We start from the raw sequence: 17,406 nt of genomic DNA on the forward strand, positions 1-17,406 counted from the left end.
TTTTTAAAACCCTAGCTTCCCTACAAAATTCGGACGACAATTCACTTTTTTTTTTTCTTATTATTATACAAAGTGGTTTTATAGATAACTAGCAAGCCTTGCTACAATGACCTCTAATATAACCCTCAAAGTAATACTAAACTGTGCAAAGAACCACAATTGTCCTCGAGTGTACAACATTTGTATCTTGCGAAAGAAAAAAAATCTATGATTTTTTCGCACTAGAGTTCTACTTCAAGTGTCATTTATTTTAGCATTTTTCATAACCTAAATCTTATTTTTAAATAAAGAACAATTTTTGGTATAATTAAAATTTTATTTATTTAATGAACAATTTAAATCGTTGAGATCAACACTCGTCGTCAAGATCAACCATAATCTCAACCAAAAGTTGATCCCACGTTCTACCATGAGGGAACGGGGGAAGGGCCTATCAAGTTAATAGACAAAAGTTAGGGGGTATTTTGAAAGAAATCCCTCCCACAGGGTTCATTAAACAATTTTGCCTTCTCTTTTTCTAAAGCTTGTATCTTACTTATCTTAATCTTTACCTTTAAGCAAGTTTGCTTAACATCTTTTCCATAGTTCTAAACTTTATAAAGAAGAAGACATGATAACATTTTGGAGAAATCTAGTGTACATCGTGGTTGAACACTTGAGTGTCCAGTGAACGGGAGAGATGGAGAGTTACTTTATGGGTTCCCTAACGTAACTATCACAGAAAAAGTGTTTCAAATATAGCTTAAAAAACAAAAAGTGTTGTTAGATGGGTATTTTATTCATTTTTCTCGATGAAGAAATAGAACAAGTTTATGAAATAAGGTCATTATGATCATCATTGTATATAGAATGTATGGCCACAATTACTAATAACGGTAGTAAGAACAAAACTTCCAACTGACCTCAATATGATTACAAGATTGTTTTGGCATCCTACACGAAAAACCCTAGAAACAGATCCAAGTGAGAAATGAGAGAAGTAGATTCAACTCCCTAATGTTCTTTTCCATTTTCATGTAATTTCTCGATGAGAACAGCGAGGAATGTTAGGCCTTCAATAATCCATGCCACCCATTCCACCACCCATCGCTGGAGCTTCCTTCTCATCTTTCGGAAGCTCAACTACAACAGCCTCGGTTGTGGTCATTAAAGAAGATACACTGCACATCAACAGAACATCAAGTGGTTAGGAGGCAGAGAACGTAAAAGGAACCCAAAGAAATAGAAGCCTTAACAAATAACAAAATTGGGGCATTTGGTCCAGACTCACAAAACCCAAATCTAGTCCATAATCGAGATCTAAAGTTGGATGTTACATTTAGATCACATTCAAACAATCAATAATCAGAATCTGGAATCAAAATCAAACAGTTCGAACAAAATGCTACACATCAATCACAGAAATTTTGAAAACTAAGCAAGGTGACGGGTTGCAATTTTCTAGGGCTTTTTCACCAAAATGACCCTGATTATATTTAAATATAATAGTGCTGCATATGCATGTGCAAACACACATGTACTAAACAGGCATAATTTTAATTTTAAACATTGATTAAAGAGATTTTGAAGATTACATAGTAGAAATTTTTGTAATTTTGAACAACTAACCCACCATGATTATAGAATTTACTTGGGTTTTGACCAAAATAATCCTGATTATATCAAGTTTAAATGAAAAGATGGGGGCATTTTTAAGATCTAACTTTTGGTATCAAACCACTTCTACTAAGCCATCTCTTATTATAATAGTGAAGATTAATAATTATTACCTAGCAGCATCCACCAATGCAGTTCTGATTACTTTCAATGGGTCGATAATTCCTGCCTTCACCATGTCTACATAATCACCTGGTTGTCCAAATAACCAAAGTATATTTTTTAGCTCAACCAAATTACCAGTAAGATATGAAAAACAGAATCCAAAGAACAACAATTTTTTTAAAAATAAATCAGAACATAAGGAAAAAAAAAAGTATTAGCAAACCTTTTGCAGCATCATATCCAAGGTCAGTGTTGTCTTGCTCCAATAACTTGCCAACAACCACAGCCCCCTCTACTCCAGCATTGGATGCAATTGTGTGCACTGGTGTCTGCAGTTAAAATTACCCAACAGTCTCCTGGTATTAGTTTGAAACTGAGGTAATCATGGCAAGAACAGTAGACATCATAAGAAAGACAAGTGTCTTGTTATATGAAGTCAGGAGTACCAAGACTCGATTGGAGAACCTGAGAAGTTTTGAACAAATTATGCGAAAACATATTCAAGGCTTTGTTTATGTAAGAAAAACATCTCAAGTTGACAGATATTTTAAATCTTGGACGACATGTAAACAACTCTGGTGAATCATCTCACCATGATACAGCCCCATCTCAGCAACTTGTTCGAGATTTGAAAATTTTCGATTGATTTAACAAGGCTGAGGCAATCACTATAGATCAGATTGGGTGTTTTTTGCATATAAATATAATTGATTTTTAAGATTTAAAAGTTTGTGATATATAAAAAATGAGATTTAGCGATTAAGCACCTATTAGTTCAGCTTATAATAATAACAATTATGATTCCAACATAAATTTATATTTACTAAATCCATTTGAACAAATTTAGAAAAGTTTGAGCCATCCGAGGATGATTCGTCTGACTCATTCTGGTCTCAGAACCCACTGAGACAAAAACTATGTTTGAAAACTGTGATAACATTCAATCTGGTCATTGGAGTCAACTTAAGTTTAGCTGACATGATGAGTCTTTTAAGTTATAATCAAGTTTCCCAACATGCTGGCTATAGAATAGATCAATTCAAGGCTCCTTCCAAGTATGGTAGACCAAACTTAAGATGATCGACTAGTTGCATCACAGACAGGCAAGAAGTTTGAACCTTAAGAGCATTTTGAATAATCTGAACCCCAATCTTCTGGTCAAAATTGGCAGTATGCAGCTTGTCCAGCTCCCTTGACGCATAAAGAAGTGCAACACCACCACCTGCGAATAGAAAGCACTCTGAAGTCGTGTTCTTTGAAGACCATAAACCAAAGGTGATGAGAGAAAAGAGTCAAATAAAAACACCAACACCATCAATAATAAAAATAAAAAAGTGTTTTAAAAATACCTGGCACAATACCCTCTTCAACAGCTGCTTTGGTTGCATTTAAAGCATCAGTAACCCTATCCTTCCTCTCACTGACTTCAGCTTCGCTAGCTCCTCCAATCTGGAATGAAACTCAGACCAGGTTCCAATCAATACCGTAAATCCCGGGGTTTGAATGCACAACAATCGAAGATTCAAATCGCAAAGAATTAATTGTGACATTTTATAATAGTCATAGGGAAGATAAAAATATGCTAGTACAGTGGTTTAGAGGAAGTGAGAGGTAACAGACCTTCAAAACGGCAACACCACCAGAAAGCTTTGCTAGTCTCTCTTGTACCTTCTCCTTATCATAATCAGAAGTACTTAATTCAACGGCAGACCTCAGCTGTTACCACAAATGGAGCCAATAATTTACAAGTTACACTTTAATACTGTCTCCACTTTTCAAACCGCACCAACAAAAAATAAATTGAAAAAAAAAAAATCCCATGACCCTGGAATTCAATAAAGTCCCAAAAGAAGATCAAATGCGATCAACAGACCTGCTCACATCTTTCTTCAATGGCCTTTTTGTCACCGGCTCCATCAAGAATGATGGTGTCATCTTTAGATATTGTTGCCTACAAATGCCATTAAAACTAAGTTATACTGTTAAAAAAACAAAGAGCGAAAGACCATCAAACTGAAACAAGAAAGTTGCTGATGCCTGACTTTCTAGATAAAGCCCTTTAGTTTTCAGAAGCAATCTCTTTTGAAAGGATTATAATTACCCTATAAATTAAGGAAGGCAGACACACTCAAAACAAGATAACAAAAGGCATAGAAAAACTAAAAGAATCGTGATAAACAAACTAACCAAAAAAAAAATACTCAACTGACGTGACATGTTCAATTGTTCACAGTGTTAACAACCATTTACCCCAAAAGACGGATCTGATAGGGAAGGCACAACTATGAATATAAGAGGGTCACGGATTGAACTAGGGCAAGACACGTGAGCACATGACACTCGGGAGCAAAGGCAGATAGCACAACACTCAACACTCCGCCACCCATAAGGGTGGAAAATTCCTTCAAAGACACTTGAACCTATGACCTATACAAACCTAGTGCTCTAATACCATGTTGACAAACCATTTACCCCAAAAGAACGATCTGATGGGGAAGGCACAACCATGAATATATAAGGGTCATGATGCGTGAGTATGAGACACCCGGGAGAAGAGGCGGATAACACAACACTCAACACACAGAACCATAGATTTTTCCTCGAGATACACAAGGAAAAAATATATGGTCCGGTGCACATTCCACGTCAACTGAGAATATTTGAGTTTCTTTTTTTTTTTAGTCAGTTTATCATTGTTCATGCTAAAAAGGGATGCATTTCATTCATTCAAAGTAAGCAGTAACCAGAACTAGCAAGACAAGAATATAAAGGCCCATGGATTGCTCAAAGCACAACTTGTCAAGAAAATTGAGCATGCACGTCCTTTGTTATACTTCAGTTTTGTTTTTTTAAAGATGTTTTTCGAGGTGTATGAGTGAGAGTGAGTTTACATCTCTCACAAACTTCACCACCAAATTCATACGAAATAGATTTTTCTTATTTTAGCAAGTTAGTTCAATACAAATCTGGCATTGAAGAAGAGCTAACCTTTTTGCATGTCCCAAGCATATCCAAGTCAACCTTTTCGAGGTTCAAGCCGAGCTCTTCGGTTATGAGCTACAATAACAAAAGGAAAATACAGTGAATTATTCAATGTTTCGTGCAATAATGGGATTAGCAAAAAAGATTTAATGTACTAGAATATTGAACTTACGGTACTTCCAGTAAGAATGGCTAGATCCTCCATACTAGCTTTCCTGTTTTCTCCAAACCCGGGAGCCTTTATGGCACAAACCTGATCAGATGCACAGTTCAGCCACATCATTACTTCAGCAAGCAATCCCATCCCAAATCAATTACCTATTTCAAAGAGTAAACATTTACAAAAAGAAACTGCTATAAACAACTGAACCTTGATTCCAGCTCGAAGCTTATTTAAAATGAGAGTCGCCAGGGCATCGCTTTCTATGTCTTCAGCAACAATCAACAAAGGCCTTTGTTTCTGAACAAACATTACAAAATCCAATATACATATTATAAATGTTCCGGAGAAACTCATGTTCCACTTAATTGAGAAAAATAACCCAATTTGAATAATATCCCGACAGAACTACTTACCTTCAGGGCTAACTCGAGTACTTTCACCACGGCATTTATGCTTGAGATTTTCTTCTCGTGGATTAAAACGAGAGGATCTTCTAATTCCTGTCAGCAAAAAAAAAAAAAAAAAACTGCATGTTATAGGTCCAACCAAAGAAAATTCCAGAGAACAAGACCCAAATGAAAGTTGGTGACTGAGGCAAAAAGAAACATTGATACCAATGGTCTAAGCATCAGAATTCAACCAACAGAAAGGCCGAACATAGATAAAGAGGCAAGGAAAAGTGGAAGACTTACACATTTTTGGTTCTTTGGGTTAGTGATGAAATAAGGGGATATATAGCCCCTGTCCAGCTTCATACCCTCAACAACTTCCAATTCGTTATATAGCGTCTTACCATCCTGCAAAAGTTTAAAGGGGAAAGTTGAAACCCATATCCTTGGAAGTTGAGAACCACTACCTATTACTAAGAGGGGCCATTCCATCAAATCATCCTCCTTAACAATACATAATTGTTGGAGGGTTGTGAAATTCAAGCTTTTGTACCAAGTTGACATCTTACTCAAGCCCATAAGAGAGGAAAAGTGCAAGGCAATGAAGAAACAGAAAGTAAATAGATGTGTAACTTGTGCCATTAACCACTTATGCGTACCTACTATAGTTTTCCTTTTGCACATGATATAAAAATATCCATTTATAGAAAACAAATCAAACTTATGGAACATCCCATGGTATAGTAGGCTAGTTGCATAACAAAAATCAATACTTTATGTAGCATTTACAAAAGAAAAAAAAAATACCAATAACCCATTCCAATCCCCAAAGAAAGAAATCTGTGTATTTTAAAGTCAGATAATTACAATTATAGGTCACACACCTAGGATTTTTTTCCTTGGAATCAACTACAAGGCAGATTAGAAAAAAAAAAAAAAAGAAGAAAGAATCGAAGGTTGAAAAAGAAAAAGAAAAAGAAACAAAGGTTGAGTTACTTACAGCAATGGTGATGACTCCCTCTTTGCCAACTTTCTCCATAGCCTTGGCAATCAGCTCACCAATTTCTCTTTCTCCATTAGCAGATATGGTACCAACCTTTTTTAGACAATTAAGTTAGCAACTAGTAAATTAAATTCCATAACAATCAATATCGATAGTCTAAATTTCCACAAGTGTATATTCTAACACCATGTGCCCCTTTTTCAAAATAACTAACAACAATAATAATAACCGTAAAATATAAAAATAGGTTCAACAAAAAAAACCTGAGCTATTTCTTCAGATGTGCTGATCATCCGTGCTCTGCTTTTCAAGGTAGTCACTACTGAATCAACTGCCATTGAAATCCCACGTCTTAGGTCCATTGCATTCATTCCAGCTGCCACTGCCTTGCATCCTTCAGCAAATATAGCACGGGTAAGGACCGTGGCACAAGTAGTACCTGCAGGCATGAAGGATAAATTAGACTCAAGAGCATTAGTCACAATTCCTTGTATGAAGGGTATTAGTAAAGAGTTAAATAGCTAGGATTAACCATGAAAACCATAAACAGAAAAGAAAAAAAAAAGTGTGAATATGACATGGTTCTTGCATATGGAGAAAATAATCAAAGGTAAAAATAGTGGAGATTTTCACCTATTACAAAAAAATAGTAGAGGTTTTAAAAGAATGCAATTATCCACGAAAAAGGTGGAAAACTCATCACAATGCACCTTTTCAAGAACAAGTGTACCCCACATCCAAACTTAGCAATCCCTGAAATGTAGGCAGTGCGTACCTCTTATCTTGTACTCTGCCTCTTACGGACAAATATAACTTTGAACACAAACGCAGATCTAAAGAAAATCCTAGAGTAAAACGCATAAGAAATCCTTACCATCGCCAGCTACATCATTGGTTGCATTTGCAACCTGCTTCACAAGGCTTGCGCCCATGTTTTTAACTCTGTCCTTAAACTCAATGGCCTTTGCAACGGTGACACCATCTTTTGTAACTTTGGGTGCACCAAAGCTTTGTTCCAATACCACATTACGTCCCTATTAAAATCCAAACATCAAACCAAGAAATAATATTTATCAATTATGTGAGCCTTCTGATAGAAGGGGAAAAAAACCTTTAAAAGAAACGAAGATACGTGAATAACAATAAATTAAATTAGTCCCACTTCCAGAGGGGGTGGGGACACCTTGTCGCATGTAAAAAAAAAATTAAATTAAATTAAACACAAAAATGGAAAACCACCATTCCAGCACTCCAAAGTCCAAAAACATGTCAACATAAGAAGAAAAATGACAGAAATCTATAGAACTGATAAAAACTGAAGTTCTTCACATAGATCATAATCCCAAACAAGAAAAAGACAAAAATTAACATCCAAATCCTTTGATAAACCTTCAACTATGATGATGAAAAATAAGGAACAGAACTTGCAGACTGTATAAATGAACACAAGAAGATAGCTTTTAATAATGTATTTAAATAGTAGACCAAATCAAATCATCAAAAACAACCTTCATTAGACAAATACCTGAAACATATTTATAATTCAAGAGTTTTTATTTATTTATTTAAAAGAATTGATATCTAAAACAAATAAAGATCTCACTAATTTATTTCAACCAATATGCACATCCATGTTTACATAGACACACAAGCATTTGGCATATCACAGATATCCAGAAGTATATCCAATCATCTCAAGAACATGTGCTTCATTCAAAATATCTACCGAAGGCACTACACAAAAGTATTTTATAATGATTTTCTGCAATGAAACTCAAAAATTTCAAACTTTTTTCCTTTCATTTTCATTGAAAGTCCTACCCAATGTTTTAATGACATAAATCTGATTGGTTTCAGAAAAAATAATAAAATGCAGTTTGCTACAGCGTGATCACAACAAAACGAATAACAGATGTAAAACATCAGCAATGAGAATGATCCCCTCCAATACCTTCGGTCCCATGGTAACTCTCACGGCATCAGCAAGATCCTCAACACCCTTAAGCATCAGAGCACGAGCTTCAACTCCAAATTTGATGTCTTTTGCCGCATAGTTTCTGTTCCAATTTAACCTACTCCCAATCTTGAGAAGCCAAGGAGAAAAAATTAAACATCTTTTCGAAAAAAAAATGAGATCAACCCAATTCTCTAAACATTTAAAAAAAAAAAAAAAAAGATACCCAATAAGCCCAACTGATCACAAACAAGAACAAAGAAAAAAATCATTTAAAAAATAATAATATCGACCCATTTCGCAAAACATCCTAAAAATCATACCCAATAAACCCAAGCGATCACAAAAAAGAACAGAGAAAGAAAAAATGATTTTATTTTTTTTTTTGAAAAAATAAGATCGACCCACTTCGCTAAACATCAAAAAATCAAAGCCAATAGGCACAAGGGATCACAAAAAGAAGAACAAAAACAATTTGAATGACTCCTCACCTGCTGGCTACTGTTCCTAGCGATCCTATGAAAAGGAAACAATAAATTTATGATTAAATTAGAGATGAATTCGATTAAAATAAGAAATATCAAATAAAGATTAGACGCTCGTTTCTTCGTTTGTCAACTACTTACCGGGCTTTGGAAGCAAGGTTTGCAGCTGCACGATACATGGTTATGTAGAAAAATATAGAAGAAACACAATAATTTAGGGTTAGGGTTTTGATTTTCTGATTGATTTGCAGGGTAGAGATTTGTGAGTATATAAAAGGAGAGACAGAGAGAGAGGCAGCCAGCACAGGTGGGCAGAGTGGGTTTTGGAGAAGTCTCTAGAACAGCCTCTTTTAGGGTTTAGGGTTTTAGATTTTAAACGTATTATTAACTCAAGCGTTCCAAGCCCGCCAGTACTAGTCATGGGCCTGGGTCGGGTCCTGGGCTGAGGACTGGTACTATTTGACTTGGAGTTTGTTTTAAAATTGGACCGTTCTACTTGGATTCACCGTTTAGACTCCATACACACTCGTGTACTCTTTGCACCCACCATCCATGTCGAACCTCATTTGCTGTTATTATCCTTCTTCGTCCAGTCTCAACAAACCCATCGAATCGACACTTCATTCAATGGGTCAATATCAAGTACTATAACAAAGATTTGGTAGGTTCGCACCAAATTGGCTCAGAAAGATTTAGTATCCTACGATTTGTATCAGATTTGGTAGGATCCAGCCGAGCCCTTTCATATTGGTGTTGTAGGATCTTATCACGTCACAATGGAAAATTTTGATAGTTTCCTATCCAATAAAAAGTTATGTCATTTTTAAAGTGGATGTGTAGAAATTTTTCGTAGGAGTCACTTTGGTTATTTTACCTTTTTTTTTTTTTTTTTTCTCTTTAAGTGGGTGCATAAAACTAAACTGTGGGTGCAGTTAGAACACTTCTTTAATATTTTGGAAGAAGTTAGGAAATTTATTCGCGTATTATTTATATAAACTATTAGGATACATGAGTAAACACATATGTATTAAAAAATTAGAATTTATTTGCGACAATTTCAAACAACTATGTAAACAATTTTAAATAGAATCAGAGACAAAATTTGATTAAATATGATGATATAGAATTATAATAAAAAGGTTAAATGGTAAAATATGATATAAAATTAAATTATCTATTTAAAGTGGGTGCATTTTTTGACCTTTAAAATTTATAAAAGAACATCATATGTGTGTTTGATAACACTTCTGAAGTTTAAATGGAGATGGTCCACATTTAAAATTCAAGCTTTGGAAGTTTTATTTTCGTTTGTTTTATTTCAGATTTTAGACTTCAATACCAAAATTAAAAAGTTTTGAATTAGCGATGGGGGGGATACTAGATGAAATTTCTGAAGTCTGATTTCTAACTTTCAGACTTCAGACTACAAAAGCATTATCAAAGCTAACCTTGAATTGAGAAAAAGTTCTAATCATCATTTAAGATGTGTAGTAATATATGACAATAGACAAAAGTAGGATGAGTATCGTTTTAAATAGATTTATAACCTTTTTATTTTATTTTATTTTTGGTTAAATTGTTATAGTTACAAGGATATTTATGATAGATGTGTATAAGTGTTAAAAGTATAACTACTTTCAATGAAAAATGACTTCTCATTAAAAAAAAATGAACATTAGAATATTAAAATGAGACCTAAACATGTTAACATTACATTGGAAGCTTTATAATTTTGAAGGATGTGTATAGAATAGTTATGATTTATCATAAAAAGTTCATTAGTTCAAAACTTAGTTTTCTATGAATCTTAACAAGCTTTGAATTAATTATTAATAAGTGAAGGTTTAAGTTTGTTAAACACTTCTATCTATAAACCTTCATCACATGCTTTGATTTAAAAAAATTTGGGAGTATTCTACACTAAGTAGTTTAAAAAGTATCCAACCATTACATTCAAAAGTTTGAGAAAGATCTTTTATTTTTTAGCATTTGGAGGAGTGGAAATAGATTCAAAAAATGTATCACAAGATTAATTTAGTTATGTTGTATCATGAAACCAATTTTGTCTACAATCCATCGATAGTTACAAAATTCATGTTGAGAGAAAATGTCGATTTAACGACAATGATTTCTTATGCTTTGGGTCAATCTTCTAAATTTCCCTCGTCTCTTTCCCTCGTGATTGCATCTCACGATATCAACTCTTGAAGTAGGTAATAAATCATATTGATTAAAAGATCCTAATCATCTAATCAATGGACATGAAATTAGACTATTTTCTTATATATTATATGTGATACATATCAAACAAATGGAAACAAGATTCTCTAGGAAAATTGCATTTATCTTCCCATCTCAATCGTTCGACATTGTTTGGACCCGTTAGAAAAGTCCTTATAATGATAGTTTGGTATATAGAAGTGGTGCTTTCATATCATTGTTCTCATAATATCCTTATAAATTATTTTGTTTCATCGGGTTGAAGTTATTTATATCTTTTTATAAAAGGCTAATGTCCAATATTTCGTAGGGACGTTAGCATTGTCCAACAATTTTTTTTCAATAACACCCCTTCTAACTTGTCTTTTAGTGAAAAAGACAAGGGTGTATTGGTCTTTTAAACAATAAATTAATGATTTTTAACATAATAAATGTTATGAGCATTTAAGTATTTTGAATTAAATATCTTTTTTTTGTCGTCTATGTTTTGACAATCAATACAAACATAATAAATGCATTTATTAATGGCATAACAAATGTATTTATCGAGTAAAAGACTAACATGCCATTGTGTTTTTCATTAAAAGACAAAACAAGGAGGGTATTATTGCAAAAAAAAGAGTGTTGGACAATGCTAACATCCCCATGAGGTCTTGGGCGTTAGCATTCCACTCTTATAAATCATTATACATAAATGGTTTAGTTATAATTTTTTCCCCATCATCACTATCTCTCAAAATGGTTGCTAAAGGAATATAACGGAAATCATATAATATTTAAGGTTTTTGATAGGTAAGGTTACTCCAGTACACAAATCCATCACAATTATCGAAAGCATGATTTCAATGACTTGAGCAAGCTTTCACATGTCTCGATCTCATGGGACAAGATAGTTAATGTGAATCGTCCATCACATTGACTCGGGAGAGATTCGAGATAATTCATCCAAGATTTTGAAAATAATGGTAGAGTTAATGAAAACTTGTCAAAGGTACTTCGATTTTGTGTTTCCAATATAAAAAAATATTAATTTTTCATTGATTCAAATACTCATTACACATGAAAAATGAGATTTAGTCATTCAACATCTAATAATCTACCTTATAACAAGAGAAAAGTTATTGATATTGAATTTAAATATAAATTGTTTGACTCGTCCATGATGAGAAGAATTTGACGAATCAACACTTTGGTAGACTTCACGATGCAATTGATTTTAGTCATTGGTGTCATGTACTTAAAACCCAATGTTTGTATAAATGACGATAAAATCTACTACTAAAAATCTAAAATCATATTGATTTTTTATGTGTAGGTCCACCAAGGTTTTGGTGGGGAAAAAAGGCCAATTTTAATTATTGCGAGAGACATTGGATCTAATAAAACAAGGAAATTAGAAAAGAAAATTAAATAAATTCACATGAAGCCAAAATGATACAATTTTATTCAATCCCAATCATTTATTTGAGCAACATTAAGGTATTCGATACAAAAAAGTAGAGACGGAGATAAAGATAGATTCAAGATAATAAGATAGTTGCCCATCTCTCTAAAGGTTATTGTCCTCAATTCGTTGAAGAATCGGGAGTAGTATGGCTCGAGTAAGCGGCTTCTCATAATAGTCATTAAGGCCAGCCTCGACGAAGGCCCTCTTGTCCCTTTCTTGAGATCGAGCAGATATGCCGACAATCATACTTGTCACACCCATTTGACGCAGCTTCCTCGTTGCCTATCATAAAACAATAGTCCCAAAAATCACAAAATTAATCATCATCATTATCACTAAATAGTAAATGTTTAGATCTAGTGGTTATAATTTGATTAATGACATACTAGGCAATAGACCCACTAGTTCAACGGTGTAGATGAAGATCAAAATGGTAGGTTAGATTGCAAGAAGCCACACTAGGGATTTGATTGACGTGTTTCAATGGGATCACTTTTATTTGAATTACTTCTATAAAAATAGAGTAATAATTTTTCGATGCCCTCTACACCCCCATCATAGAATCGTAGATCATTTGCCTCAGGATACACAGAACCACAAATCTTTTTCTTATGTATCCCGAGAAAATGATATATGGTTTTGTGAATGGGGCATAGGTTACGACAATGTTTTTTATTTATTTTTAATGTATTGATAGGAAGTGGTTTTTTTTTTGGGCCTTGAACTATTTTCAAACTATGGGATTTTGGTTAAAAGTTTTTTTTTTTTTTTTTTAATTTTATAATTTTTAGGATTTGTGGAGTGAAGATTGAATGAGAAAGAAAATCTTATAAATAATTTAGGGCATTTTCATTATTATCTAAGATTGATCCCATCTTCATGAGAAAAAGTCTTGCACAAAGCCAAAAGTTGATCTCAATAATTTTGGCTAGTGATAAATTTTTTGACTTAAGATTTGAAAAAGAAAAAAAAAGGATAAAAGCCGTTTCGAAAACAATGTACCAAACACAACCTAATTCACATCGATGTTAAATAAGTAAATGTGTACCCCGTCCATGTGAAAGGTCTTGGTTCAAGACTCCCTAGTGATATATATGTGTATGATAATAGTTAATGTTTGTTACCTCCGACCCATCCATGACGGGCATGTCCATATCCATGAGGATCAGATCGAAATAACAGCCATTACGGATCAGATCAACAGCCTCTTTTCCATTTTCAACTTCACGACATTTGACACCCAGAGTGGTAAGGTGGGCTCGATGAAGCATGCGGTGCAATCGACAATCATCAACAACAAGCGCGGTCAAGCTATTCTCGAAGAAAATCTTAGTGTCATCGAAAACACCCACATTGCGGCTAGAAGATCCAATTTCAAAACTTCCACTCATTTTTTCGAAGCTATGATCATCATGTGTGCATAAAGAACATAGTTAGAAACAAGAGATATCTGCTAAATTATACTTATGTTTTACTACTCGACCGAGTCAGGTCAACTTGATTAAGTTTTGAGTTGATTCAATACTAAACTCATCTAGTTAACTCATAAATTTTTTCGACTATGAAATAGGAAATAAATATAACTTTAAAATTTAAAATATTAAATCTACTTTTGAAATAAATATGAAATTTATTCAAAATAAATGTAATTTTAAATTTCAAAATATATAGATATTGTGGACATATGCCTCAAACTTGACTAGGACTTGAAGAAAACACACATTGGAGAGAAAGAGAAATGATGACATAAACTTCATCAAATCCTTCCTAATATTATATAGAACTCCATTATATAATAACCCTAAAGGTGGTTGTAATAAAGATGCTTATGGAAGTACAAATTCTTTTATATAAAAAAAACTAATAATGTGCTTACTATATAACAAAACATTTTTACATGTAGTTGGAAATAAAATAAAATAAAATAAAAGTTTTGTACTCTAATACGCTTAAGAGAGATGGACTAACCTAGATTGATGGTTGAAGAGGTAACACTCTTTCGATGCTAATGTCCATGGCCACACAAAGGTTTATATAACCAATGAAGAGGGTGGTTTCTCTTCCACATCTATCCCAGATGGTACAACGTGTCGAAAGGGAGCGCAAAAAGATATGAAAAATTGTTATTAGTAAGATACGCACACAGTAACTTGGCATTTGGGTAGGTGTAATTTTGTGGGCGACAGGTAAAGCTCACCTTGACTTTAAGAATATAATCTAGTGATTAGATTTTTTCCATGTTTAGTTTGACACGTATGTTAACTTCTTCTACGTATCGCATAAATTTGAAGATTCTAACATATTAAAGATATGAAAGCAAAATCCCAAAGATTTTTCAGATACATGCAATCTAATATGTAGATACGGATTACTCCATACCAACTTTCTTCAATATGATAAATAAAAAAAATGCTTCTCTCAATTAGGGGTGTCAAAGGGTCGGTTATGGTTCAGTTCATATGAATATTGGAACCATAACCATTATATTTTATCGGTTTCAGTTCATATTTGTTGTGGTTCCAGTTTTAAAATAAGTGGAACTGAAACCGGAACCATAAAAAATCACGGGTACCCGTTGGTTCCAGTTCTCAAGAATTGAATGAGAAAAATTATTTCAAAATCATTATTAAAAAAACAACATATTATTTGTAAACTATCAACTTAATAATAATTTGTTCCACTAAAATGATGATTTAATGACTTTTATTTTCAAATATTAAAATTTATTTCCTTTACAAGTAATAAATTTAAAAGAAATGACTCATCTTAAGCTCAAATATTTAGTTTATATGAAATTTGAAGAACTTTATATCATATATGTTAATTTTAAAATATAGGATTAACTTGAATCATGTATAACGTAAAAATAAATGACAAAATAAATCGGTTCCGGTACCCTCCCTCCCGGGCACCCATCCGGTAAAACCTAATGGTTCTGGTTCCTATCGATTTGGTTCCATATTAGACCCGACTCTAATCGGTTCCAATAAAAAGGGAATTGGAACCGGGGTTTTCAGTTTCGGTTCCAGTTCGATTCTAGGTAAATGGGTACCCATGGACACCCTTACCTTCAATATCGTTGTTCCAGCTTTCAAAAGCTACATTACAAAACGTCCCCAATTTTTTGACCAAATATGGTAATTATATTGCTTTAATTAATCAAATTAATTTATATTAAGGCTTAATTTATGATCTAGGTTGCTTTAATGGTCTTAAGCATAATGAGGACAGAGCCAGGGTTTCATTATAAAGGTGCAAATTATAGTTAATTACTAAGGTTGAAGAGTCTTAAGATGATTGATTTAACACTCCAACCTAGCCCCAAGAGCGAAGCTAGGATGAGGCTAGGGAGTGGTTGTTAAGACCAAGGGAATTGGAGGGGGAGGGGGAGGGGGAGTGTCACTCCAACCTAGCCCCATGGGCGGAGCCAAGAAGGGGCTAGGGAGCATTTGCCCTACCCCGTCAAGTTGTTTTTGTGATTAAAATGCCTATAAATTAAATGATTATTTGAGATACCCCTTATGGGCGAAGCCAAGAAGGGACTGGGGGGGGGGGGGGAGTGTCACTCCAACCTAGCCTCATGGGCGGAGCCAAGAAGGGGCTAGGGAGCATTTGCCCTACCCCGTCAAGTTGTTTTTGTGATTAAAAGGCCTATAAATTAAATGATTATTTGAGATACCCCTTATGGGCGAAGCCAAGAAGGGACTGGGGGGGGGGGGGGGAGTGTCACTCCAACCTAGCCCCATGGGCAGAGCCAAGAAGGGGCTAGGGAGCATTTGCCCTACCCCGTCAAGTTGTTTTTGTGATTAAAATGCCTATAAATTAAATGATTATTTGAGATACCCCTTATGGGCGAAGCCAAGAAGGGACTAGGGGGTAGTTGCACCACTCCCTCAAGTTGTTTTTATGATAGACGTGTATAATTGTTAAAAGTACAACTACTTTCAATGAAAAATAACTTCTCATTAAAAAATATGAAAATTAGAATATTAAAACAATACCTAAATATGTTAATATTACATTGGAAACTTCATAATTTTGAAGGATGTGTATGCAATAATTATGATTTATCATACAAAGTTCACTAGTTCAAAACTTAGTTTTCTATGAATCTGAATAAGCTTTGAATTAATTATAAATAAGTGAAGGTTTAAGTTTGTTAAACACTTCCATCTATGAACCTTCATCACATATTTTCATTTTAATTTTTTGGGAGTATTATACATTAAATAGTTTAAAAAGAATCCAACCATTACATTTTTGAAAGGTTGAGAAAAATCCTTTATTTTTTAGTATTCGGAGGAGTGGAAATAGATTCAAAAAATCTAACACAAGATTAATTTAGTTATGTTGTATCATGAAACCAACTTTGTCGACAATCCATCGATAATCACAAATTCACATTGAGAGAGAATATCGATTTAACGACAATGATTTCTTATGCTTTGGATCAATCTTCTAAATTTTCCTCGTCTCTTTGCCTCATGAATGCATCCTACGGTATCAACTCTTGAAGTAGGTAATAAGTCATATTGATTAAAAGATCTTAATCATCTGATCAATTAACATGAAATTAGACTATTTTCTTGTATATTATATGTGATACATATCAAACAAATGGAGAAGATATTCTCTAGGAAAATTACATTTATCTTCCCATCTCAATCGTTCGATGATGTTTGGACTTGCTAGAAAAGTCCTTATAATGATAGTTTGGTATATAAGTGATGCTTTCAAATCATTGTTCTGATAATATCCTTATAAATTATTTTGTTCCATCGCATTGAAGTTATTTATATCTTTTTATAAAAGGCTAACGTCCAATACTTCATGGGGACGTTAGCATTGTCCAACAATTTTTTTAAAAAAATACCCTTCTCGTTTTATCTTTTAGTAAAAAAAATAAAGGTGTATTGGTCTTTTATACAATAAATGTTTATTTACATAATAAATGTTATGAGCAATTAAGTATTTTGAATTAAATATCTGTTTTGTAATAAAT

General features: G+C 33.6%; 2 protein-coding genes across 2 annotated transcripts; both read right to left on the reverse strand.

The window, feature by feature from the left end:
- Window positions 1-809: 809 nt before the first annotated feature.
- LOC147402048 (chaperonin CPN60-2, mitochondrial-like) lies at window positions 810-9,084 on the reverse strand. Its single transcript, XM_086443554.1, has 18 exons — window positions 8,879-9,084; window positions 8,744-8,768; window positions 8,250-8,381; window positions 7,173-7,332; window positions 6,562-6,737; window positions 6,296-6,391; window positions 5,599-5,703; window positions 5,320-5,406; window positions 5,114-5,203; window positions 4,916-4,996; window positions 4,750-4,818; window positions 3,635-3,712; window positions 3,382-3,477; window positions 3,111-3,210; window positions 2,880-2,983; window positions 1,985-2,090; window positions 1,770-1,848; window positions 810-1,160 (listed from the first exon to the last, which is right to left on the reverse strand). The coding sequence occupies exons 1-18, from the start codon at window positions 8,914-8,916 to the stop codon at window positions 1,055-1,057; spliced, it is 1,728 nt and encodes a 575-aa protein (XP_086299680.1). The 5' UTR covers window positions 8,917-9,084; the 3' UTR covers window positions 810-1,054.
- Window positions 9,085-12,434: 3,350 nt separating this feature from the next.
- Window positions 12,435-14,395, reverse strand: LOC147402049 (two-component response regulator 24-like). The gene is made up of 3 exons (XM_086441601.1): window positions 14,373-14,395; window positions 13,529-13,805; window positions 12,435-12,686 (listed from the first exon to the last, which is right to left on the reverse strand). Exons 2-3 carry the CDS (start codon window positions 13,793-13,795, stop codon window positions 12,507-12,509), a joined length of 447 nt encoding a protein of 148 aa, XP_086297727.1. The 5' UTR covers window positions 13,796-13,805; window positions 14,373-14,395; the 3' UTR covers window positions 12,435-12,506.
- Between the last annotated feature and the right edge of the window lie 3,011 nt (window positions 14,396-17,406).

This window comes from Akebia trifoliata, chromosome 5, assembly GCF_017979445.1.
Source record: "Akebia trifoliata isolate Shusen 1 chromosome 5, ASM1797944v1, whole genome shotgun sequence".
Classification (NCBI taxonomy): Eukaryota; Viridiplantae; Streptophyta; class Magnoliopsida; order Ranunculales; family Lardizabalaceae; genus Akebia; species Akebia trifoliata.

Coding starts and splice junctions, on each gene's coding strand:
- LOC147402049 (XM_086441601.1), bottom strand. CDS start 13,795: ATGAGTGGAAGTTTTGAAATTGGATCTTCTAGCCGCAATGTGGGTGTT. Junction 12,687..13,528: donor CCGTCATGGATGGGTCGGAG/GTAACAAACATT, acceptor GTTTTATGATAG/GCAACGAGGAAGCTGCGTCA.
- LOC147402048 (XM_086443554.1), bottom strand. CDS start 8,916: ATGTATCGTGCAGCTGCAAACCTTGCTTCCAAAGCCCG. Junction 7,333..8,249: donor GAGTTACCATGGGACCGAAG/GTATTGGAGGGG, acceptor GGATTTTAATAG/GGACGTAATGTGGTATTGGA. Junction 1,161..1,769: donor GCATTGGTGGATGCTGCTAG/GTAATAATTATT, acceptor GTTGATGTGCAG/TGTATCTTCTTTAATGACCA.